This window comes from Saccopteryx leptura, chromosome 3 (assembly GCF_036850995.1).
Source record: "Saccopteryx leptura isolate mSacLep1 chromosome 3, mSacLep1_pri_phased_curated, whole genome shotgun sequence".
In the NCBI taxonomy this organism is placed as follows: Eukaryota; Metazoa; Chordata; class Mammalia; order Chiroptera; family Emballonuridae; genus Saccopteryx; species Saccopteryx leptura.
Genome location: NC_089505.1, coordinates 90911844 through 90934976, shown reverse-complemented (window position 1 = coordinate 90934976; position 23133 = coordinate 90911844). Strand labels below are relative to the sequence as shown.

The 23133-nt window shown below is 49.4% G+C and overlaps 1 protein-coding gene across 3 annotated transcripts; it reads left to right on the top strand.

Moving 5' to 3' along the window:
* The first annotated feature begins 1126 nt into the window (after positions 1-1126).
* Positions 1127-22894, top strand: EXOSC10 (exosome component 10). Of its 3 annotated transcripts, none has more exons than XM_066375060.1 (25): positions 1127-1259; positions 3437-3573; positions 4426-4549; positions 6765-6869; positions 7163-7328; positions 7465-7579; positions 8942-9017; positions 9223-9333; positions 9560-9703; positions 10212-10402; positions 11390-11546; positions 11688-11836; positions 12025-12075; positions 12697-12808; positions 14272-14322; positions 14474-14552; positions 14646-14758; positions 17093-17188; positions 17495-17569; positions 18696-18783; positions 19778-19851; positions 20365-20545; positions 21283-21341; positions 21884-21960; positions 22565-22894. In XM_066375060.1, exons 1-25 carry the CDS (start codon positions 1149-1151, stop codon positions 22593-22595), a joined length of 2673 nt encoding a protein of 890 aa, XP_066231157.1. In that variant the 5' UTR covers positions 1127-1148; the 3' UTR covers positions 22596-22894. The 3 variants fall into 3 exon arrangements, with proteins under 3 accessions (XP_066231157.1, XP_066231158.1, XP_066231159.1); XM_066375061.1 differs by having other exon boundaries at positions 20365-20536; positions 22565-22890; XM_066375062.1 differs by lacking the exons at positions 18696-18783; positions 19778-19851; positions 20365-20545; ... (1 more) ...; positions 21884-21960; positions 22565-22894 and adding an exon at positions 17959-18545.
* The last annotated feature ends 239 nt before the right edge of the window (positions 22895-23133 follow it).

Sequence of the window (23133 nt, the reverse complement as noted above, 5' to 3'; positions counted from 1 at the left end):
GCTGACCTGCCTACTAGTGCCTCCAAACTTTCAGCAAAGGTTTTGAGTTCCCACTATGTGCCTAAAAGAGTGGCTCCCAGGTGTAGATGGGGAGGAACATGTGACTGGAGGAGTTGGCAGGGCACTGAGGGTAAGACAGCCTTTTCCAGTGGTTTGCCTACAAGTGAAGGGGCAGGAGAAATGTGATGGTGGCTGGAAGGAGGTGTGAGGCAGAGTGTTGTTTTTTGTTTTGTCTTTTTAGAAGAGCTGCCAACAGACAAGTAGGCTGTCAAGAATTAACCAGGAGCCTGGAAAAAGATAGGTGGTACAGAGAAGATAATTGCAGGAGCCAAGATCAAGAGGATAAGGGGGCATGAACCACACATATACATGTATATATATTAGCGAGAGAGAGCGACAGACAGAGAGGAACATTGATCTGCTATTATTGTATGTGCCCCGAAGCGAGATCAAACCGGCAACCTCTGAGTTTTGGAACACTTCAACCAACAAAGTTATCCAGCCAGGGAGAAACTGACATTAAATATCAAGATAATTGAGGCCCTGGCCGGTTGGCTTAGTGGTAGAGCGTCGGCCTGGCGTGCAGAAGTCCCGGGTTCGATTTCCGGCCAGGGCACACAGGAGAAGCGCCCATCTGCTTCTTCACCCCTCCCCCTCTCCTTCCTCTCTGTCTCTCTCTTCCCCTCCCGCAGCCAAGGCTCCATTGAAGCAAAGATGGCCCAGGCGCTGGGGATGGCTCCATGGCCTCTGCCTCAGGTGCTAGAGTGGCTCTGGTCGCAACAGAGCGACGCCCAGATGGGCAGAGCATCACCCCCTGGTGGGCATGCCGGGTGCATCCTGGTAGGGCGCATGCGGGAGTCTGTCTGACTGTCTCCCCGTTTCCAGCTTCAGAAAGATACAAAAAAAAAAAAAAAATCAAGATAATTGGATCCTCCCGGTGTGACTCTAAATCGTTGGGTTGTTGGGATGATAAAATATGAGATTAAAGAAAAATGCAAAGTTCCCTGAATGAAGAGCTCAGGGACGATAATCCAATTTACACCTCCCTAAAATTGGCCCCGACGAAAACAGCCTTTGCACATGCGCGGTGCGCGCACGTCGCGTCGGCCAGAGGCACTCTCGCGAGAAGAGCCGTGTCGGCCGAAAAAATGGCGCCTCCCAGTCCCCGAGAGTCTAAGGACCCATCCGCTACAACCGCGGCCAAGTCCGACGAGGAGATGGTGCTGCCAGGCTTTCCAGACGCAGACAGCTTCGTAAAGGTGAGTTCCCGTGGTCTCGGGAGCACCGGAAGCTTCTCACGGCTTCTCGGAAGCAGGCGCTGGCTCTCTTGGCGGCCGCCCTCCCGGCCGCACGCGCAACTCAGCGGGGCCACGGGTTGGGTGGTGGGGCTGCCGCCGGCGCCAGGCACAATCTCTCACCCTCCGGAGATAGGGCCCTATGCAGACACTGAGGGTCGCCCCGCTTCCCAGGGTCCTCGTTCTCCCAGGTGAGCCCATGCCGCCCCGAGTGTGGAGAGACCCCGCTCCACAGGGGTAAGGGCTTCCTTGTCACCACGATGTCCGAGGCCTCGCGAGCTCGCCCCCGCCGCGGCCAGAGCCACCTAGCCTGTTCACTGCTTTATGTTTCCCATAGCTGCCTGAATTCTTCTCCTGCCGCGGGGATGGCACCTTCCTCCACCCTGAGCTCCAGCCCTACATGAGTTTATAAGCCTTTTTTTGTTGGTTTTTTGTGGGGTTGTTTGTTCGTGTTTTTTTTTGAGAGAGAGATCGATTTGTTTCTCCACTTATTTATGCATTCCTTGGTTGGTTCTTGTATGTGCCCTGACCAGGATCAAACCACAACCTTGGCATATGGGACAGCGCTCTATAACCAACTGAGTTCTCTGGCCAGGGCCCAGAACCTGGGTGTAATGTCACTTGTTAAGAGTCGCCGCCGAATCTTACTCTCTAGGTACCATGGGGCATTTATCAATGCCTCCTGAAGGAACAGAGAGAAGATCCATTTAAATTACTGTATTTGTGTAATAGGTTCATTAAAATGTTTGTTCCTGCTTAAATAGAAACAAACATACAACTAGGTTTTAACGCCTCATGCATAGCTCTTGCAAAACCATGAAACTAATTTGTAAGTTAGCACTACAGATTCCCCAAAACTCCACTTACATTACATTTGATTGATTGATAGCCGCTGCTATTGTGAATTCATTTATTTGGCTTTGAATAGTTCCTGGGCCACTAGCCATGGTCCTGAATGGGAGCGGTTGTACTTACAAGCTACTGTGTGCCTACCTCACCCTAAGTCAAGTTCCTGCCTCCTGTTTCTTTTCTTTCTCTCTTGGAAAACCTTTATTACACAACTCCCAGCGACATCATTTGGCCTTCACATTTTTTATCTATGACAGCCACTTCAGTTTCATTTCTCATTACCACACAATTAGAATGGAGTACTACTTATACTAACTGAACGGTCAGCATCAGTCCAGTTGTGGGCAGTAGCCATCATCAACTGGTCATTCAAAGCTGTTATCAACTGGTCATCCACAGGATCTAGAATATTGTTTTTAGATGCTTGCCCAAGTGAAAACACAAAAGTAAATTCCTGTAGAAAATGCATGGGTCTGAATTTGAGTAGTAATAGTTATAATAGTACTCATGTGCCTTTCCTAAGTGATTTGATCAGTGTATGGAATCCTCTAAACAACTTGATGGGGTAGGCACTTTTTATTTTTTTATTTTTTTATTTTTTAAATTTTTATTTATTTTTATTTTTTTTTACAGAGACAGAGAGTGAGTCAGAGAGAGGGATAGACAGGAACGGAGAGAGATGAGAAGCATCAATCATCAGCTTTTCATTGCGTGTTGCAACACCTTAGTTGTTCATTGATTGCTTTCCCACATGTGCCCTGACCGCAGGCCTTCAGCAGACCGAGTAACCCCCTGCTGGAGCCAGCAACCTTGGGCTCAAGCTGGTGGGATTCGAACCTGGGTCCTCTGCATCCCAGTCCAACGCTCTATCCACTGCGCCACCACCTGGTCAGGCTAGGCAATTTTATTATACCTGTTTTATCAGAGGAGGAAACGAAGGTTCAGATAGATAAAATAACTTACTCAAGCTCACAGTTAACAGGTAGCAGAGTCAAGATTCAAACCCTGGCCATTTTGAGTATTAGCCGTGTTATATATGTATTTGTTCTTTCTCCCCCCCCCCCCCCCCCACTCTCTCAAGAATGTAAATGTAAGCTCCAGAACTTGATTTCATGTTCACCATCATCCCCTCAGGGACTGGAGTAAAATCGGCACCAGATGATTATTTGTGGGATTGCATATCTTCACCTAGCACAGTGTGTCCTATATAGTAGATGCTGAAAAAAAATGAGTTGCTGAGTGAATGGGGATACCCATGTTTAAAACATGCTTGTTTTTCTGGTTTCTGACAGTTTGCTCTTGGATCAGTAGTGGCAGTCACCAAGGCTTCTGGGGGCCTGCCACAGTTTGGCGATGAGTATGATTTTTACCGAAGTTTTCCTGGCTTTCAGGCATTTTGTGAAACACAGGGAGACAGGTTGCTTCAGTGGTGAGTACTAAATTCTGGGTTTTTTTTTTCATGTTGAAAGAAATGAATGTAATTTCCTGGATTTTTTTTTTTCCTCACCTTAATTTTATATGCTATAATGGGCTATGAAATGTAAAAATGAAACAATGAATTTTGATTAGGGAAATATTACTTGGTAAACTTTGAGTTTTAACTTTTAAAATAATACAGACTTTTGTACTTGTAGACAATGACTCTTGAATTAATTCTAGGACTTGGATCCAAAATTCTCTCACACAACTCACAGAGTCACAGGTTTTAGCTGTCTAACAAGTGTTTTAGGACAGATAATACACAAACACTGATCTTGTGTAACCTGTTGCATTACCGATTTAAAGAATGTTTTAGATTTCATAGTCATGAAAACAATGACTACAGAGTACATTATTTACATGGTATTATATCTTTTTTTAATATTTTATTTATTGATTTTTTTAGAGAAATCGAGGGGGTGGGGGAAGAGTAGGAAGTATCACCTCGTAGTAGTTGCTTCTCAAATGTGCCTTGATCAGACAAGCTCAGGGTTTTGAACTGGTAAACTCAGCATTCTAGGTCATTGCTCTATCCACACTGCACCACCACAAGTCAGGCTATAGTATTATATGTTTTTTAGAGTTTAAATGCAGCTTTGAGGTAATTTCTTACACCCCTTCAATTAACAGATGAGTCTTAGCAAGATTTAGTGAATTGCCCAAGGATACACAAAGAGTGCAAGTTTTATTAGCTCAACCATAAAGTATTGGGAATAGTCTGAGCCAGGCCTTTCCAGCTTCTCCCAGATTGTAAACAAATTAATAAAAGTATACAAACTAATCTTGGTTTTCTTGTCCTTAGCATGAGCAAGGTAATGCAGTACCATGGGTGTCGAAGTAACATTAAGGATCGAAGTAAAGTGACTGAGCTGGAGGACAAGTTTGATTTGCTAGTTGATACCAATGATGTTATTCTAGAAAGAGTGGTGAGTATTTTACCTTACTCTTAAGATAACTAACCAATGGCCCTACCTGGATAGCTCGGTTGGTTAGAGCATCGTCCCGAGGCACAGGTGTTGCTGGTTCGATCCCTGGTCTGGGCACATACAGGAGCTGATCGATGTTCCTGTCTCTCTCCCTACCTCTCTTGCTAAATCAATAAATAAAAAAAATTTTAAAAGATAACTAATAGGCCCTGGCCGGTTGGCTCAGTGGTAGAGCGTCGGCTTGGTGTGCAGGAGTCCCGGGTTTGATTCCCGGCCAGGGCACACAGGAGAGGCGCCCATCTGCTTCTCCACCCCTCCCCTCTCCTTCCTCTCTGTCTCTCTCTTCCCCTCCCACAGCCAAGGCTCCATTGGAGCACAGTTGGCCTGGGTGCTGAGGATGACTCTATGGCCTCTGCCTCAGGCGCTAGAATGGCTCTGGTTGCAACAGAGCAACGCCCCAGATGGGCAGAGCATCGCCCCCTGGTGGGCGTGCCAGGTGGATCCTGGTCGGACGCATGCGGGAGTCTGTCTGACTGCCTTCCTGTTTTCAACTTCAGAAAAATACAAAAAAAAAAAAGATAACTAATAAATGAAGAGCTTTTGTATTATCAAAATATGAAAAGAAACTCAAACACCTTAGGAAATAAAAGAAGTTTATCATCTCTTGCCTATAATATTCTTCTCTTCTAATATCTAATAGTTGGCTTTTGTTCTCCAAAATAACATGGTAGTCTTCAAGTAGATGATTTCAAAATATCTCCACTTAATGGATGCTTCTTTTTTTTTTTTGGAAGCCTATTTTTAAAGTGCCGTATTATAAATCTGCTTTCCAGATTTGTGAATCCTGTTTGTATTGCAAAAGGAGAGGCCTCTGGAAGCAGAGCCCAACCAAAATCTAGTCTATTTTTACTGTTATGTGCAATCTGCTAAACACCCTGACTCACATGATTAGAAGGCTTCGTGGATCATTCAGTCTAGCTTACTGTCTATTTATGCTTAATTCTATAGCAAAACTACATAGAGATTGTCCAAAATAAACTTAAATTATGTTCCTCTGTCCCGTAAAGTGTTCTATTCCATAGCCTGAATGGCCACAGATAGTTCAGTAGCTTCTCATATTTTATGATTTCACGTCCTGCCATGCTACCATTTGTCACCTGGGCTCACTTGTGTTAGTGGTGCCCCAACTGATACTCCCTGTCTGCTTCTACAGTGCAAAGGAGACCAGGGCCCCATTCATTCTCATTGTAAATGCCAATGTTCTGTGTTCAATATGTGCAGTCTAGGGTCTTTTTAATTACTTTGTGGGCCACATCACACTATTAAATCAGATGTGAAATGTTGGCTCTATTCAGAAGAGAGCTGAACAAGGGGTTTCTACCCTGTCTTTGAGCTGATCATGCTAATTATCCGTTTTTTGTTTTTGGGTGTTTTTTTTCCTGAAGTGAGAAGCAGGGAGGCAGACAGCATGCCCACCAGGGTGCGATGCTCGGCCCATCGGAGCTGTTGCTCCACTGCAATCAGAGACATCTTAGCTCCTGAGGCGGAGGCCATGGAGCCATCCTCAGCACCTGGGCCAACTTTGCTCCAGTGGAGCCTTGGCTACAGGAGGGGAAGAGAGAGATAGAGTAGAAGAAGAGGGGGAAGGGTGGAGAAGCAGATGGGTGCTTCTCTTGTGTGCCTGACCTGGAATCGAACCCGGGACTTCCACACGCCAGGCCAATGCTCTACCACTGAACCAGCCAGGGTGTTATCCACTTTTATATGAGTATGTTCTCATATATAGTTCTTTGAATATATTTCTTAAAAATATGACGTGCCTGACCAGGTGGTGGCGCAGTGGATAGAGCGTTGGACTTGGATGCAGAGGACCCAGGTTCGAGACCCCGAGCTTGCCAGCTTGAGCGCGGGCTCATCTGGTTTGAGCAAAGCTCACCAGCTTGGACCCAAGGTCACTGGCTAGAGCAAGGGGTTACTCGGTCTGCTGAAGGCCCACGGTCAAGGCACATATGAGAAAGCAATCAATGAACAACTAAGATGTCGCAACGAAAAACTGATGATTGATGCTTCTCATCTCTCTTCGTTCCTGTCTGTCTGTCCCTGTCCATCCCTCTTTCTGACTCTCTCTCTGTCTCTGTAAAAAAAAAAAAATTTGACGTAATTAACTCTGTTAACCCTGAAAAGATGCTACTGAGCTAATTCTCTTTCATTTTAGGGTATTTTACTGGATGAAGCATCAGGTGTGAATAAGAATCAGCAGCCTGTCCTCCCCACGGGACTGCAGGTCCCCAAAACAATAGTGTCCAGCTGGAACCGCAAGGTGAGGGCTTTTCGGATACCCTGGAGCATCTGGTGGCAGCGTTGCCCTGTCTCATTTATATTTCTGTTCCAATTTGCTGGACACAGAACTGGCCACTGCCTAGCTCATTCTCATAAACAGACATTCCTTCGTCATACCCTCTTCTCAGCTTTGCTCCCCCCAGCCTCCAACTCACGCATTCTTAAATGAATGGCTCTTGGGATGCTCTTGTCTTCTTCAAAGGCATGAATTGAATCTGTTTTTCTAATTCATCAAGCTGCTATGTTATAATGTACTGTATCCATTGATCGCAGGCAGGAGAATATAGCAAAAAAACAAAATCTGAAACTTTCCGGCTGCTTCATGCAAAAAACATTATCCGACCTCAGCTTAAATTCCGAGAGAAGATTGACAATTCCAACACTCCGTTTCGTCCGAAAATCTTCATCAAACCCAATGCCCAGAGACCCCTCCCTCAGGGTAAGCAGTGCAGGCGCCGCCTACCGGAAACACAGAAAGGCTTCTTAAAGGGAGCCGGGTCACCCTCCACAACTAGACAAGGGGTGACTGTGTCAGCCTCTGTTGTGATGCATCTTGTCACTGCTTGCATCTCTAGCACTCTCCAAAGAAAGGCGGGAGCGCCCACAGGATCGCCCTGAGGATTTGGATGTCCCCCCTGCTCTGGCGGATTTCATCCATCAGCAGAGAACCCAGCAGGTGGAGCAGGACATGTGAGTGTTTGCCTGTCTGAATGCCCACAGATATTTCAGTGGTTTACCTTTGTGCCACATTTTCACTCTGTTTTACTTTTGTAAAATGTGTAAACAAACACAGAGACTCGAGGTGATTTTTCCCGGGTCTCCGGTGTGTGTTTGCAGCAGGACCACCCGCACAGCACGTCTTCTGTAACCCTCGGGGCCTTCCAGAGACGGAGTCATTGCTCCCCTCCCCACTGCATAGGTGTGAAACAGAACTAGAGATGCTGACTTCTCACAGAGCCAGGACTTTAACCCAAGTGTTCATTTTTTTTTTTTTTACAGAAACAGAGAGAGAGTCAGAGAGAGGGATAGATAGGGACAGACAGGAATGGAGAGAGATGAGAAACATCAATCATCAGTTTTTCGTTGCGACACCTTAGTTGTTCATTGATTGCTTTCTCATATGTGCCTTGACCGTGGGGCTACAGCAGACCGAGCGACCCCTTGCTCGAGCCAGCGACCTTGGGTCCAAGCTGGTGAGCTTTGCTCAAACCAGATGAGCCCGCGCTCAAGCTGGCAAGCTCGGGGTCTTGAACCTGGGTCCTCCACATCCCAGTCTGATGCTCTATCCACTGCGCCACCACCTGGTCAGGCCCAAGTGTTCTTAAAACCATTCTTCCGCCCTGGCCGGTTGGCTCAGTGGTAGAGCGTCGGCCTGGCGTGCAGAGGTCCCGGGTTCGATTCCCGGCCAGGGCACACAGGAGAAGCGCCCATCTGCTTCTCCACCCTTCCCCCTCTCCTTCCTCTCTGTCTCTCTCTTCCCCTCCCGCAGCCGAGGCTCCATTGGAGCAAAGATGGCCTGGGCACTGGGGATGGCTCCTTGGCCTCTGCCCCAGGCGCTAGAGTGGCTCTGGTTGCGGCAGAGCAACACCCCTGAGGGGCAGAGCATCGCCCCCTGATGGGCAGAGCGTGGCCCCCTGGTGGGCGTGCCAGGTGGATCCTGGTCGGGTGCATGCGGGAGTCTGTCTGACTGTCTCTCCCGGTTTCTAGCTTCAGAAAAATACAAAAAAACAAACAAATAAACAAAAAAAAGACCATTCTTCCTTGGTACCACTCTGCCTTTCTTGTTAGATTGGGACTCAGTCAGCTAGCGTTCACTCCATACGGGGAAGCGTGCTCCACTGGCTTAGGTGTAAGCATCTGGAAAAGCTTTGCTTAAAACAGACAAAAGTACTGGCTGCCAGAACAAAGAAAAAAATGATAAGAACATTGCTAGTAGAGAGAAAATATATTTTCACAATGGTCTTTTCTTGTATGTTTTTACAAATTGGATTAAGGCAATCTTTCCTTGAGCTATGGAATTAAAAAGGTATTTTTTTCGTTTTACTTACTCAGGTTTGCACATCCGTATCAGTACGAACTAGATCACTTCACTCCACCGGATTCAGTCCTTGAAAAGCCACAGCCCCAGGTTAGCACACAGCTGAGGTTATGGGTGGTGTCTCAGTAGTGCAGGCAGAACTAGGTAACTAGATTAGTTGATGTAGTTTTGGTTTTTCCTAAATATCTTTAAAATAGTAGTTTATGACTTTGAGTCAGGAACTCTGCATTCATCGTGTGCTGTAGTGACCTCTAACCTTCCTCTCCTTCCCCCCCGCCGGACTTCTGTGATCCAGTTGTACAGACCGATAGGAGAAACACCCTGCCACTTTGTCTCCTCCCTGGACCAACTAGTGGAGCTCAATGAAAAGCTCCTGAATTGTCAAGAATTTGCTGTAGACTTGGAGGTAACTTGCAGATGAATTGGAGTGAAATTTTTACATTTTCTATGAGTTTACCTACTTGAGAAATATAAAAATAATAATTTAAACATATATATATATATATTCCCTTTTTTTTTTTTTTTTGGTAAAATGTAATCTTGTATCTTTGTTTTGTAACTGACTTTCAATCAGTAGAGGAACGCCTAGTGAGATCAGTTTCCCCTGTCCTTCCTTCTTCCCGCGTGCCCAGCACCACTCCTACAGGAGCTTCCTCGGGCTGACCTGCCTCATGCAAGTCTCCACCCGGACGGAAGACTTCATCGTGGACACCCTGGAGCTTCGAAGTGACATGTACATCCTCAACGAGAGCCTCACGGACCCAGCTATTGTCAAGGTCAGCCAGCCCTTCTTCAGCTCTCGCCTGGGAGTGCAGGATTTAAGTGCCTTTCGGTTTACGATTCCCTTATTTCAATATGGACCCAATAAAATTGAGAGAAATCATTATAATTTCCTACATTAGGGCACCACACGCTAAACTGCTTTTGTTTCTAAACCCCTGTTAGAACAGCTAAGACTGTGCTCATTACCACCCAGAAAAACATTAAATCATTTTAATGACTCCTGCAACAAGCCTACGCCATCAAGATTGTTTGAACTTAATGACTACCCTTGAAGCAAGTAGAGCTGCTTTCTTAGAATCATTGGCCGTTAGCAGACTTGAAGAGTGTGCAATTAGGAGTGTAGAAAGCTGGGGCCCAAATGAAAAGAAGCATGTAGAGCTCAGCCCATCTTAGTCTTCCTTCTGGCCCCAGTTCCAGTGTTCTGATCACCTCGAGGCAGAGTGCACTGCTGAGCGCAGTGGCCTCTCACACAGACCTGCATGACTCTGGTTCTGTTCTCAGGTCTTTCACGGCGCGGATTCAGACATAGAATGGCTGCAGAAAGACTTCGGGCTGTATGTAGTGAACATGTTTGATACCCACCAGGCAGCGCGCCTTCTTAACCTGGGCAGGCACTCGCTCGACCATCTGCTGAAACTCTACTGCAACGTGGAGTCAAACAAGCAGTACCAGCTGGCTGATTGGAGAATACGGTCAGTTTGCTCTCAACAGGAAATGCGGGTGCAGAAGGAAGTGTGGGTGTTCATTCACCTCATTCATGCAGACTTGTGTTCAGCATGTAACGCTATTTGAGTGGAGCTGTTTTCATTCCATCAGATAAACTGGAAGTTGTAGTATTATGCCAGTATAGAATTGTGTACAGCTATGTTGGAAGAACACACCGTGTCAGTCTTCGTCCATGCCAGTCCCATTTGAAACTCCAATCTCCCTAGTAGGGATAGTTGTGTGTGTGTGTGTGTGTGTGTGTGTGTGTGTGTGTGTGAGAGAGAGAGAGAGAGAGAGAGAGAGAGAGAGAAAGAGATGCTGTCCCATAGGTGTGAGAGAAAGCTAAGGCACACGGCTGATTTAGCCTGACAGTAAGTGTTTGTGGTAGTAGAGGGTTGTAATGGCGTCCCGCCATACCTTCTGGGGTTCTTGCTCGGCTTGCTCAGTTCCAGGTGTCTGGCTTTCTCCTTAAGGTTCCAGAGCTACAATAGGAAGAAGCCACTAAACTTTTCTCTAATTCTGCATGCCAGAATTTCTCAAGAGAATCTCAAGTCTGAACAGAAGATGAGAACTGACAGAATCTAAAAGGCACAACCTGGTTAGTTAATCCTTGCCATGTGCCACATATCGAGCTACGAGCTTTAGGGATGTTGTCCTGTGTCACCCTCACAACAGCTACAGTTTTACAGTTAAGGACAGTGAGCTCAAGCTTAGGTGACTTGTCCAAGGTCAGCTATCTGTAGCTAAAAGTCAAACTCAGGATGACAGAGCCCTTATTTTCAACCACATCATTATCCTGCTGCCCTTCCTATCCAGCTGTGAAACAATAGCTTGTCACATTAAGATGCATATCGGCTATGAAAGAAACTTTGATAGCAGAAGGAGCCGAGTGAGTCTTAGCACCCACAGAGTAGACAAATTAAATTGCTGCTCCTAAGGGAAATTAGTGAAAGTTTCCTCTGTTGCAATTCTAGACCTCTGCCTGAGGAAATGCTCAGCTACGCCCGTGATGACACTCATTATTTGCTTTACATCTATGATAAAATGAGGCTGGAACTGTGGGAGCGAGGCAACGGCCAGCCCGTCCAGCTGCAGGTGGTGTGGCAGCGGAGCAGGGACATCTGCCTCAAGGTAAGACCTCACCAGCCACACAGACCCAGACACACTCCGCCTTTACAACGAGGGCCTGGTTCCTTCCTGTTGCTCTTAACCTTTTCTGAAAAGAGCACAGTTTTGATTCACACTGATCGTGAATGTCCTGTAAACTTGCAGAAGTTCATCAAACCTATCTTCACGGACGAGTCCTACCTTGAACTATACAGGAAGCAGAAGAAGCATCTCAACACCCAGCAGCTGGCAGCCTTTCAGCTGCTGTTCGCCTGGAGGGACAAGACCGCTCGGAGAGAGGATGAAAGTTACGGGTAGGGGATTCGTGGGGATTCTGATACTGTTCCTCTTAGTCCGAGCAGGTCTGGAAATAGGGAAAGAATGACCTTTTCCTCTCTTTTTTTGCCATGAAAGTTGGTTACATTTTCCCCTGGGTTATAGCATGCCATGGAACTTGTTGGCTGAACCTAATGTGATTCGTGTATTGTGTGTTTGGTTCCAGATATGTGCTGCCAAACCACATGATGCTGAAGATCGCCGAAGAGCTGCCCAAGTGAGTCTGAGAGCTGATTACTGTGTTCTAGCTGCCTCCGAGAAATTTCATCTTTCACAATCAAGTGTATTTAATTGTTATTACCTCAGGGTTGACTCAAAGAAGATAGAACTCGAAAGGAATTTGCAAATCCAAGGAATGTAGGTTTTCTGCCCTCGGGCTGCCATTTAGGAACCGAAACTTCTAATCTGGAATGTTTCGATTGCTGTGCCTTCGGTTGAGTCTGTGGCGTTGGCATCCACTGTCAAGGGATTCTCTCATTTGTGCTTTCTTCCAAACTAAGGCATCTCATCGATTTTAAATGTCTTGTGATGTTAATTAAAGTATAAGCACAGAATCTAAATTTATAATCTTTTGTCCACCCCGTTGCAGAACTGCATAGCAGCAGAGCTGTGGTACTTCTGTCCCCTTCCCCCATTAGGAGGGGGCAGACAGTGAGGAGCCTGCTCAGAGCCCACGCGGCAGAGCGTGTGGCCGTGGTGGCCCAGCTGCTACGGGGATGTGTGTCCTTAGCCTTGCCCTTTGCCGGAACGCTCCAGCCCTACCTGACCATTGCTCTTGTCTGGAAGCTTTTGAGGGCTGTGTTCCTAAGTGATGAGTTACATCTGTTCTTGTCCTCAGGGAACCGCAGGGCATCATAGCTTGCTGCAACCCTGTACCACCGCTCGTTCGGCAGCAGATCAACGAAATGCATCTTTTAATCCAGCAGGCTCGGGACATGCCCCTGCTCAAGGTAAGAAGCCTTGCTGCTGAAGGTTTCCAACTCAGCAGGCCTCTTCTGTCTATTAGCATCCTACACTTTGTGGTCTCCTACATACATGATCTGTCTTCATCCTAAAAAGCCCTAGGATGCCCAGGCTGGGTTCTCAGGTGGTTAGAACTTCGTCCTGATACACCAAGGTTATGGGTTTGATCCCAGGTCAGGACACATACAAGAATCAACAATTGAATGCATAAATAAGTGGGACAACAGATCAATGTTCCTCTCTCTCTCTCTCTCTCTCTTTCTTTCTCTCTTTCATCCTTTTTGTGTAAAGTCAGTTAAAAAATAATTGTTTAAAAAGCCTACAGAAATCCTAGGGTTTAGGAACACTCCCGTGGATGTTTCTTTTTTATGGCAGTCATAGCTGAAGCTCACCCTTCTTAAGACATTTTTATCATCCAACAGCAAGTAATGTCTGGTGACTGGGCTGGTTACCTGTTTGGAGGCAGGTAACCTATGGAATACAATGGAGTGAGGATTTTGGGTCAGAGAGCTCATTTCAGAAGCCTGGCAGGGGTCCAGATGGGTGTGGTCATGCCATGATGAGTGTGGTGGTCACAGAAATGGAAAGGAAAGGGCAGGTATCAGAAGCACCACCAGGAGAAAAGCTTGAAACTGGCTGTCATTTATCTTTGAGTGCCACACTGCAGACCATAGAAGTTCTCTGAGTGGCAGACGACTTTGAGGTGATAGCAGCGGGTCAGAGACAGCTCACTCCAAATATAAAGCGGCTGGGGAGATAGGAGAGCCTTGGGTAGAAATGGGGGATTCAGAAAGAGCTGCTGTTGTGGAGGAAATCCTGAAGTTTAGACAAATGTCAATAGAAGCAGGAAACTCAACCAAAACTATAGCTGCGTGCGTGCTGCACAGGTATAGTGCACCGGCATGTGCATGCATGTGCGTGTGTACATGGCGTGCCCCTGTGTCGGTGATTCATGTTCAGGCAGATTTGCATGTATGATTCGTGTGGTGTTGGGACAGTTTTTCATATGTTGCCTTAGCAGCATTTTCAATATATGCTACATTATGTGAGTAATTTTTTGGAAGATTATTGATTCGTGAAGACATATACTCAGCCCCCACAAAGTGAGAAGGAAGAGACTGAGGATAAATGCACTCACAGTCTTCGTGTGGAATTTCTTGGCTCCACAATGTGTCCGAGTAGAGAGGACCGTGCTTACGTTCAGGCCCTTTGCGGTCCTTCCATATTATGCCTGGTCACGATGAAGGGTTTTATTCTTTCATTCTCTAGTAATTATTGAGCACTTGGTAATCGCAGTGCCAGGCACTGGGGGGAGGGGGTAAAGGGTGAGGGAAAATCTCCAGGCCCTTGAAAAACACAGTGTAGCGAAGGGACAGTCTGTGCTGAGGGGAAGTGTGTGTGCCATCAGCTTTAGGCAACTTTCCTCAGATTGTCTGTTTTTCTTCTGTAGTCTGAAGTAGCAGCTGGAGCGAAGAAGAGTGGCCCGCTGCCCAATCCTGAGGTAGGGTGATGGGCCAGCTCCCTTCCTCTGAGAGGTCCCAGTCCCAGCCAGTGCGCACTAAGCTGCCCGTCAGCCCAGCGCCCCACACAGTGGTGGCTCCTGCGTGCTCACAAGTGTGTCATTGCGGCCTGTTGCTTTCTTTTTGATGCAGAGATTGGAGAATGTTCTCTTTGGACCCCATGACTGCTCCCACGCCCCTTCAAACGGCTGTCCTGTCATCCCAACCAATGGTAACGCGGAGGCCCCGGGAGCCCCAGCAAGGCGGGGAGTGGCCTGGTGCACCAGCCCGTAGGAGGCTTTGAGCATGCTGACTGTCCCCCTAGGGCTTGTACCGGTGCAGAAGCAGGCGGACCTCTTCCCCAATGGGAGAGAAGAGGACGAGGCCCTGCTGGATCCCAAATGCCTCATCGCCACCGCTGTCATCACGTTGTTTAATGTGAGTAATAGACACGGCGGTCAGGTGATGCAGACTACAGGGATTTATTGGGTTCTTATGTCCGAGGGGCTGCTTGCACCATGGAGAATCGTGCCAAAAGTAAGACCCAGCAGCAGTGGGAACAGGCATGGAGACAGATCACAGGGTGGTCTGCTTGTCTAGATGTGGGGGTCCTTGAGAAGCGGGTGGAGGATCTCTGAGCTGCATGTGAAGGAATCCTCAAGGAAAGGTTGGCATCTTGATCCTCACTAGCACCTGGCAGGCAGGAGGGTGTGGGTGACTGTCACACAGCAGCACAGTTCCCACACAGTCACCCGATCCCCAGCACGGACGGAGTGAGCTCTGTGAACGGTGGAGCATGTCCTGCGTACATGTCTCTGACCAGTGCCAGCCCACGTGTGCGTTGGCTGCAGAAGAGAAAACTGACAAGTCTTTCTCTACACTGTGGCTCCCTAGACAAAGTGACGAGCAGGCATGCGGTGGGAGGAAGCCCGTTGCCCACTCTGTAGAGAGGCTGAGTCACGGTAGGCAGTGACTCCACTCAGTCAGGAGACAGGTGCCCAACCTGAGCTAGGCTGTGTTTCTGGAAGGTGCATGGGAATAGGCTTCTCATTTCTGCCAGTGCCTTGAGCTGCAGGTTCTTTGCAAAGGGAAGACCGAGGTGTGTTTGTCGGTCAGGATGGGTGCTCGCTGGAGTGACCAGGGATGGAAGGGTAACATTGTGGTCGCTGCAGACAGCAGATGTGGTAGGAAGGAAACATCATTTCCTTCCCAGAGAGAGAAGAGAGAGTATGGATAGAGTCAGGGATAAAGCCCAGCAGGTGCTCCCATGACAAAGACCTGGATGGTGTGGGAGGCCCCGGGACTGCAGCTCACGTCCAGGCTGTCACCGTGGGAGTGGGGCCGCAGCCAGGAAGAGAAGTGCTGCCTGCAGCATGTGCCCCCAGGGGCTTTCTTTTTCACTTAGTTAAATACATTTAGCTCAGATCTTCAGTAATTCATGAGGAAAGAAGTCTGGAAGCGTTAGTTGACCGCAGAATAATGAGCCATCAAAGTGGTGAGACAGCCACAAATGTGAGCGTGCACCCAGGCTGTGGGGATGTGGAGGTGCCAGCTCTGGCGGACGGAGGCGGTGCTCTCCCTGCACTGCGCTCTGTGCTCTCCCCGTGCTGTGCTCTCCCCGCGCGGTGGTGCTCTCCCCGTGCTGTGCTCTCCCCGCGCGGTGGTGCTCTTCCAGCGCGGTGCTCTCCCCACTCTGTGCTCTCCCTGCGCGGTGCTCTCCCTGCTCGGTGCTCCCCGGCGCGGTGCTCTCCCTGCTCGGTGCTCCCCGGCGCGGTGCTCTCCCTGCTCGGTGCTCCCCGGCGCGGTGCTCTCCCCGCTCTGTGCTCTCCCCGCTCTATGCTCTCCCCGCTCTGTGCTCTCCCGGCGCGGTGCTCTCCCCGCTCTGTGCTCTCCCCGCGCGGTGCTCTCCCTGCTCTGTGCTCTCCCGGCGCGGTGCTCTCCCCGCTCTGTGCTCTCCCCGCTCTATGCTCTCCCCGCTCTGTGCTCTCCCGGCGCGGTGCTCTCCCCACTCTGTGCTCTCCCCGCACGGTGCTCTCCTGGCGCAGTGGTGCTCTCCCCGTGCTGTGCTCTCCCCGCGCTGTGCTCTCCCTGCGCGGTGCTGCTCTCCCCGCGCGGTGCTGCTCTCCCCCCGCGGTGCTCTCCCCGCGCTGTGCTCTCCCTGCGCGGTGGTGCTCTCCCCGCACGGTGGTGCTCGCCCTGTGCTGTGCTCTCCCTGCGCGGTGGTGCTCTCCCCGTGCTGTGCTCTCCCCACACAGTAGTGCTCTCCCCACACAGTGGTGCTCTCCCCACACAGTGGTGCTCTCCCTGTGCTCTGGCGGCTGCACTGTGTGGCAGCCTCTGCAACCACAGAGGAAGCCGAAGAAGAGCAGTTCTATGAACCTGCTCGGAACCAACATTATTACATAATTTCATAGAGTTCTAAGGAAGATTTATCATTTTTTTAAAGGTTTATTATAAATTTCAGATAAGTGTCAGGTTACGATTTGAAGTTCTAGAGGAGACAGACCTGGCTTTAAATCCTTATTCTGCCCCTATTAGCTCTAAGGCTCTGGGAGACTTTTTTTAATTACTCATAAGCCTCGGTTTTCTCATCTGTAAGATGGTAAGAGTAATACCACGTATCTATCTCATAAGTTGTCAGGGCACAGAGAGATTCGTTGGTTTACTAAATATGAATTAAGCACTATAATGTGCTACAGGCTGTTTTAGTGCCTTACACACATCCCAACACAATTATGATTGTAAGTGATCATTTTCTGTCTGTTTCTGCAGGAACCTAGCGCTGATGAAAATGGAAAGGGTCCATTAACAGTTGCCCAGAAAAAAGCTCAGACCATAATGGAGTCCTTTGAAAATCCATTTAGGATGGTAAGTAGTAGCTGTGTGTGTCAGGACTGGCAGAATGTGCTGGCCCAGAAAGGAAGCCCCAGGTCTTCACAGAGAGCACAGGGTGTGTCTGTTGCCCCTGGTGTCCCGGTGGGGAGTCGAGGTCTCAGACGAAACCAACAGGAAGGTCTCATCTGAGTGCCAGTGAACTGTGGCTGGGTGGGTGCTTCAAGTTGAGGCCTCCTGAGCCGAAAGCAACCAGAAACCCACTCTGGGCTCAGATCTGTGAAGCCTGGGCCCAGATCACATGTTCAGCAGCACTTAACCAGGGCTGTTTCCTTTCTCCAGTTCCTGCCATCGCTGGAACGCCACGCTCACATTTCTCAGGCAGCAAAGTTTGATTCGTCGTCAAAAATCTATGAAGTAAGTGGATTTGTCATTCTTTCTAAGACTGGCTTTCTAAAAAAGGGGGTCTTCTTAATTATTGGAACCAGGTTTCTGTTGTAAACAAGCCCATCTGTGAACCCCCTGCATACAAATGAGTGCAAAAAGCCCTTTATATACAAGTATACCCAGAACTTTAATCTGGCTCTCAGAAGCACTTGGGAACCTTTTAAGAAACAGGTCTTGAGGGGGGCGGGTGGGTTTTTTTGTTCTTTATAGAGGTTTAATTTCCATGCAGTAAAGTGCACAGATGTTAAATGTACAGCTTGATGCATTTTTAGATATGAATATTGCTTTAAGGCTCTTAAAGGTGACAGCTTAAATTTTAAAACACTCTTGTTTTATATTGTTTGGTTTGTTTTTAACAGCATTATGAATAAGAATAAGAAAACACCTTCCCTGGATCCCCATGAGATGTTCCTGGGAGCCAGCGTGTTAATTGTTAAAAGCCTTCTTCCTCTCTGCAGGAAGTGCCTGCTCTGATCAGATGGGTGGCCTGGCTCCCTCTGTCACCAGCACCGCCCGAGAATCAGGCCAAAACCCTGATGGGCTTCAGCCCTGTTGCTGGTGGTTAGCTTGTTTTTAGAACTGGGGAGTCAGGTGGAGGTTTTGCCTTCTCTCCCCTGCCCCCATTGGGTGTGGCACAGTCAACGACCATACGTCCCTTACGTGCTTACATCTCCTACCAGCCAGATGTGTTCTGATGCCGCAGGGGGGTGTGCTGTCCCAGAGAGGCACATCAGGCTTGCACAAGTCCTGCCCTGAGGCCCGGCCCCGCCGTTTAGAACTGTGCGTGTCCCTGCAGACAGATTACTTAGCTTCCCTGATCCTGTGGTTCCCAGGACCATAGAAGGGATTGAACGGACTATGTGAAAGCGCCTGGCCCAGTGTCCGGAACAGTTGTACTTTGTCGTCCTTATTAAGTATTATCACAATAAAGCCAGCATGAGATTTTCTTTTTTGTGTCATCAGATTTGGAATTTGTGATTTAGACTGTGTAGTTATTAGGCTGGCATGCCCTGCATCGCCTCATTAAAAAAAATAATAAAGTATTCCTTAGGTGGCTGAGTTTTGGAGTTTTTTGTTTTGTTTGTTTTCATTGTAGATCAGCAACCGTTGGAAGCTGGCAAGCCAGGTACAGGTACACAAAGAATCTAAAGAAACTGCCAAGAAGAAGGCAGCTGAGCAAACAGGTAGCATTCACTTCTTTGTCAACTCAGCCAGTCAAGTGTGTGTGCTAGAGTAGCCCTCACTCTGTGCTCTCAGTCCTCCGACTGAGTGCAGGTACCGCCATGGGCAGGATAGACAAGCAAGCCCCAGCCCCGTGGGGCTTGCCTTCTGCTGAGGGACAGCAGACAGGAGACCCGAGGTGTATCTTCTGGCAGCAGTAGGCATCACGCAGGAGAGGCAGGCAGTGCCGGGTGGCGGAGCCCAGGGGACGTGGGAGAGGTGGGGTAAGCAGGGAGAGCCGCGGGGCCCACGTGGAGGACTTCAGCGGTCACTGTGAGTGAGCGCACGGACTCGGGGCTGTGAGCTGAGGCGTGCCAGGTACTGCCTTCCACGCTGGAGAGCCGCTCTGGCTGCCATGTGGAGAGCAGAGCAGAGGGCAGGGTGGGAGCCCGGGTAGGACATGGCAGTCAGTGAGGTGAGGGGGCTGCCAGCTGGACAGTGTGGCAGCAGAGAAGGTGGCAGAAGTTGTCAGAACTGGGTGTTCCTGCAGTAGAGCCGACAGCATTGGTGACGCATCGGACGTGGCATGTGAGGGACAGGAAGACACTGAAGGTGTAAGAACATCTTGTCCTGAGCAGCTAGAAAGATGGGGTCGCCATCCAGAGGATGAGACCACAGAGCCTGTGGGATGCCAGACAGGTTTTGGTTCTGATCCTTGACATGTTGTGGCCGAGATTCCTATTAAAAGTCCTCAGAGAGATGTCACATGGGCCCTTGGTGTGTGGGTTTGGGTTCTTGGGAGAGGAGCAGGTGTAGAGTGGTCGTTGTCATTGTCAGATTGAGAATGAAGTGGCCATCCTTCAGAGCCTGGGGAAGGAGGGAGGTGAGACTGACCCATGAGGCTGAGCAGCGGGGAGGGCGCCCTGCACCAGCAGCCGCAGCAGCCAGGCTGGGCAGGTGAGCGGGGAGCCCTCCCTGCTGGGCCAGCAGCTCCACAGCCAGTTCTCTCTCTTGCAGCTGCCCGGGACCAGGCCACTGAGGAGTACAGAGCCACGGCAGAGCAGGCCATGCCCGTCCGACAGCAGGCTGCTGTACGTGCTGGCTTTCTGCTTTTCTCCTATGAGAGACGAGTTGCCCCTGGCCATTGGCAGGATCTTCCTCAGCTGTCACAGGCTGACCCTGTGCCTCAAACCAAATGCTTTTTTCTTTCCGGTTCATCTTGGCTTGCCAGTTAGTGCCTGCCTCGTTTGCCCTCAAAAAAGTTTATATTGTAATTCCTCTTAGATGGTTTTTCCCATTATTGATGTAAATAGATCATCCCGCCTGACTAGCCATAGACAGGCATTGTGGCGGGCAGGTTTCTCTACCCAAGTAAATAATTCCCCCACCCCACCCCAGAGTACTATGGAAGGCCTGAGCCTGCATTTCTTACATGCCTGGTGTCAGTCTCCACTCCCCCTCCCCCTGCATCACTCTCCCAGCCACTGAATCGATCTTTACAGCGAGGTAGGCACCTGAGTCCCTAGCAGGGTGCTCACACCGGGCCTGCGGGCCACCTCTCATGTGCTCCATTCTTCCTTCCTGTGGGTGTGCGCGGCCTACAGCTAGAAAATGCGGCCAAGAAGAGGGAGCACACAGCCAGTGACCCCAGGTCCACAGAACAAAAGCAGGAGAAGAAACGCCTCCGAGTTTCCAAGAAGCTGAAAGACCCAGACCCAGCGGAGAAAGAGTTTACCCCTTATGACTACAGCAAGTCGGATTTCAAGGCTTTTGCTGGTGAGGCAGGTCTGGAGCCCTGTTAAGAGTGACTCTCTATGTGGGGTGGAGGGCGGCTGCAGAGTCCACAGCCCGGCCTGGGCACAGACTGAGCCCTGCCCAAGACACGCACCAGCCCAGAGTGTCCTGGGAAACGGCAGGGGCGACAGACCTGCCCCGACCTCCTGCTGCTGGAGCCCGTTTACTAGAGTGGTTTAGCAAGAAGCCATCCATTCTTAAGTGGCTTTAGCCTTCCTCATAATAGCTTGTGTCCAAACACATTTTCTCACAGACTTGCACACGCATACAGTAAAGATCTTTGCTTGTTGAAAAAACCTGGTGCCATACTTACCTGACAGGGGAGATACCATGATCACGAAAAAACCTGGTGCCCATGAGATAGAGCTCTGGTTAGCTCCTTAGCCAGTGAGTGCCTGTCAGCTTTGAGGGGCTGCGTGTGGCATCCCTGTCAGCCTCCTTGCCAGCATGTCCCTTTCAAGAGAGGGAAAGCTGGGCAGGGACCCCGCTGATCTCCCTGATGGAGCAGTGACCAGTGCTTAAGCACCTGACTCCCAAGAATAGGTGTGTGGGAAATGAGCCTGGTCATCCAGCTGCCCTTAGCTAACAGGATACATGACTTCATGTCAGCTGTAAGTCCCTCCTAAAGGGTGACAGGCTGACAGCCCACACTTCCAGGCTGTCATGCACATAGCCCAGTAACAAGCCTGTTGGGTTAACTCATTTGCATGATCACTCTTACCTTTCAGGAAACAGCAAATCCAAACCTTCCCAGTTTGACCCAAATAAGCAGAACCCACCTGGCAAGGTAAGAGACGGCCGAGAGTTCTGGTGTGCGCATGGCGCTTAGTTTTTGACCCCTTCCATTGCTGGGGAAACAGGTTCATCTAGGAGTCCCTTTGCATATCTTTTCCCTCACCTCATTTCTTCCTAAGCACCGACAACACCCACCAACTATTCCTGCAATTAAAAAAACATTTTTAAGAGACTATAAAAGGCTGATGTGTGGTTTTAAAGGGTGTTTTTTGTTTGCTACCATGGGAATTAGAGCTGTGGGCCAACAACGCTCCTCCTGGTGCCGGCACAAGCCCGCATTCGCCCTGCGTGGGTGTGGGTGCCGGCCGGAGCCAAGTGCGGCTGAATGTTGGGCGTGTGGACCATGAGCCCGTGTGGAGCCCTGCAGCTCCTTCAGCCACTCGTCCTAGTGGCCTTGCCTCTGCAAACACCCACACAGGCCCAGTTGCAAGACCACCAGTCACGCCAGCATGCTGGAATCTTGGAGCAGCCATCTGAGCTCTGTGTGTTTTCCTGTGTGTCTCTTCTTATCTTCTGTACCTCTTACCTTTTCAGAAATGTCTTCCAGCCAAAAAACTTAAACAGTCAATGGGAAACAAAAGCATGTCCTTCCCAACCGGAAAGTCAGACAGGTACGTGGAGGGGGCTCAGAGAGCCACTCGGCCCAGTCCCCTTTTGTGACAGGAAAACGGAGCTAGGCAGAGGGTTGGTGACTACGGATGCTGCATGTATGTCATTCTCAGCTGCTGCATCCCAGGACCCACATTCCGTGCTTAACTCTCTCCACCTACTGACAGTGTCCCAGGGCCACCTTGGAGCAGTAGGATGGAGGTTTCCCTCAATGAGCCTGTTTGTGAGGAATGAGAAAAAAATCATTGCGCAAATGTGGGTTATCTCTGTAGAATATTTTGGTTAAAAGCATGAAATCCTACTCCTCTGAGCAGACCCTGGGGTCAGAGGGCCTGCCCGTAGGGTGCGGCATGATGGAGGATCAACCTGCCTTTAGAACTTGGTCCGCTCAGCCAGCCCTGTGGGCCTCAGAGCAGTGTTCCAGCCCACACTCTCTCTCCAGGGGCAGGTGGGGGCGCGCTACTGCCCTGCTCGGTTCTCCAGGACCCCAAACAAACTATTCTCCCCGGGCTGCTGCATCATTTGGTAGCAACGTTTTATAATCCAGCTGAGAGCATACACCAGCCAGGCTGCAAGAAGTGACTTGTTTTCGTACTGTCTCCACAGGGGCTTCAGGCACAATTGGCCCAACAGATAGTGCTGGATCCCCCAGCAGACTGGAAGCACCCAACCGTGGTGCTGGTTTTGTACAGACTCATTTTCAAACCATTAAACATAATTCTTCCTGGAAGAAAGTTGGTTCTTGGCTTTTCTTTTGCTGCCACCACAGCGCTGGCAGGAGAGGGCAGATCCCATCCTGTTCAGATCAGCACCTGCGGCTGGCTGGGTAAGTATGCCCTCAGAGGCTACTGTGATTTCCAGAAAAATCCAGGCCCACCCCCAGGGAGGAGCGCAGGAGAATCTCAGACTCGGAATCGGGCGGCATCCACAGGCAGAAGGCACGGTGCTCACCTGGCTCCATGTCTGGGGGCTTCCAGGACCGCTTACTTCCTGCTCATGCCTCTGACTAAGGCAGAGGATGCCAGATGGTGAGGTTGCCATCGGAGGAGCAGCCGTAGGGCTCATTAGAGCCAGCTCGGCCCCTGCAGGGCCTGGGCCTTCGTTTGTTTTTATTTCATTTTGGTTTATCCCCCCCCCCCAATTATAAAATAATGTGTTCATTATAGGAAAAGAGG

Bases quoted from the DNA above. Each gene is read 5' to 3' on its own strand.
- EXOSC10 (XM_066375060.1), top strand. From the start codon at position 1,149: ATGGCGCCTCCCAGTCCCCGAGAGTCTAAGGACCCATCCGCTACAACC. The intron at 3,574-4,425 runs GTGAGTACTAAA...TCTTGTCCTTAG, and splicing joins GGAGACAGGTTGCTTCAGTG to CATGAGCAAGGTAATGCAGT. The intron at 21,961-22,564 runs GTACGTGGAGGG...CTGTCTCCACAG, and splicing joins CCAACCGGAAAGTCAGACAG to GGGCTTCAGGCACAATTGGC.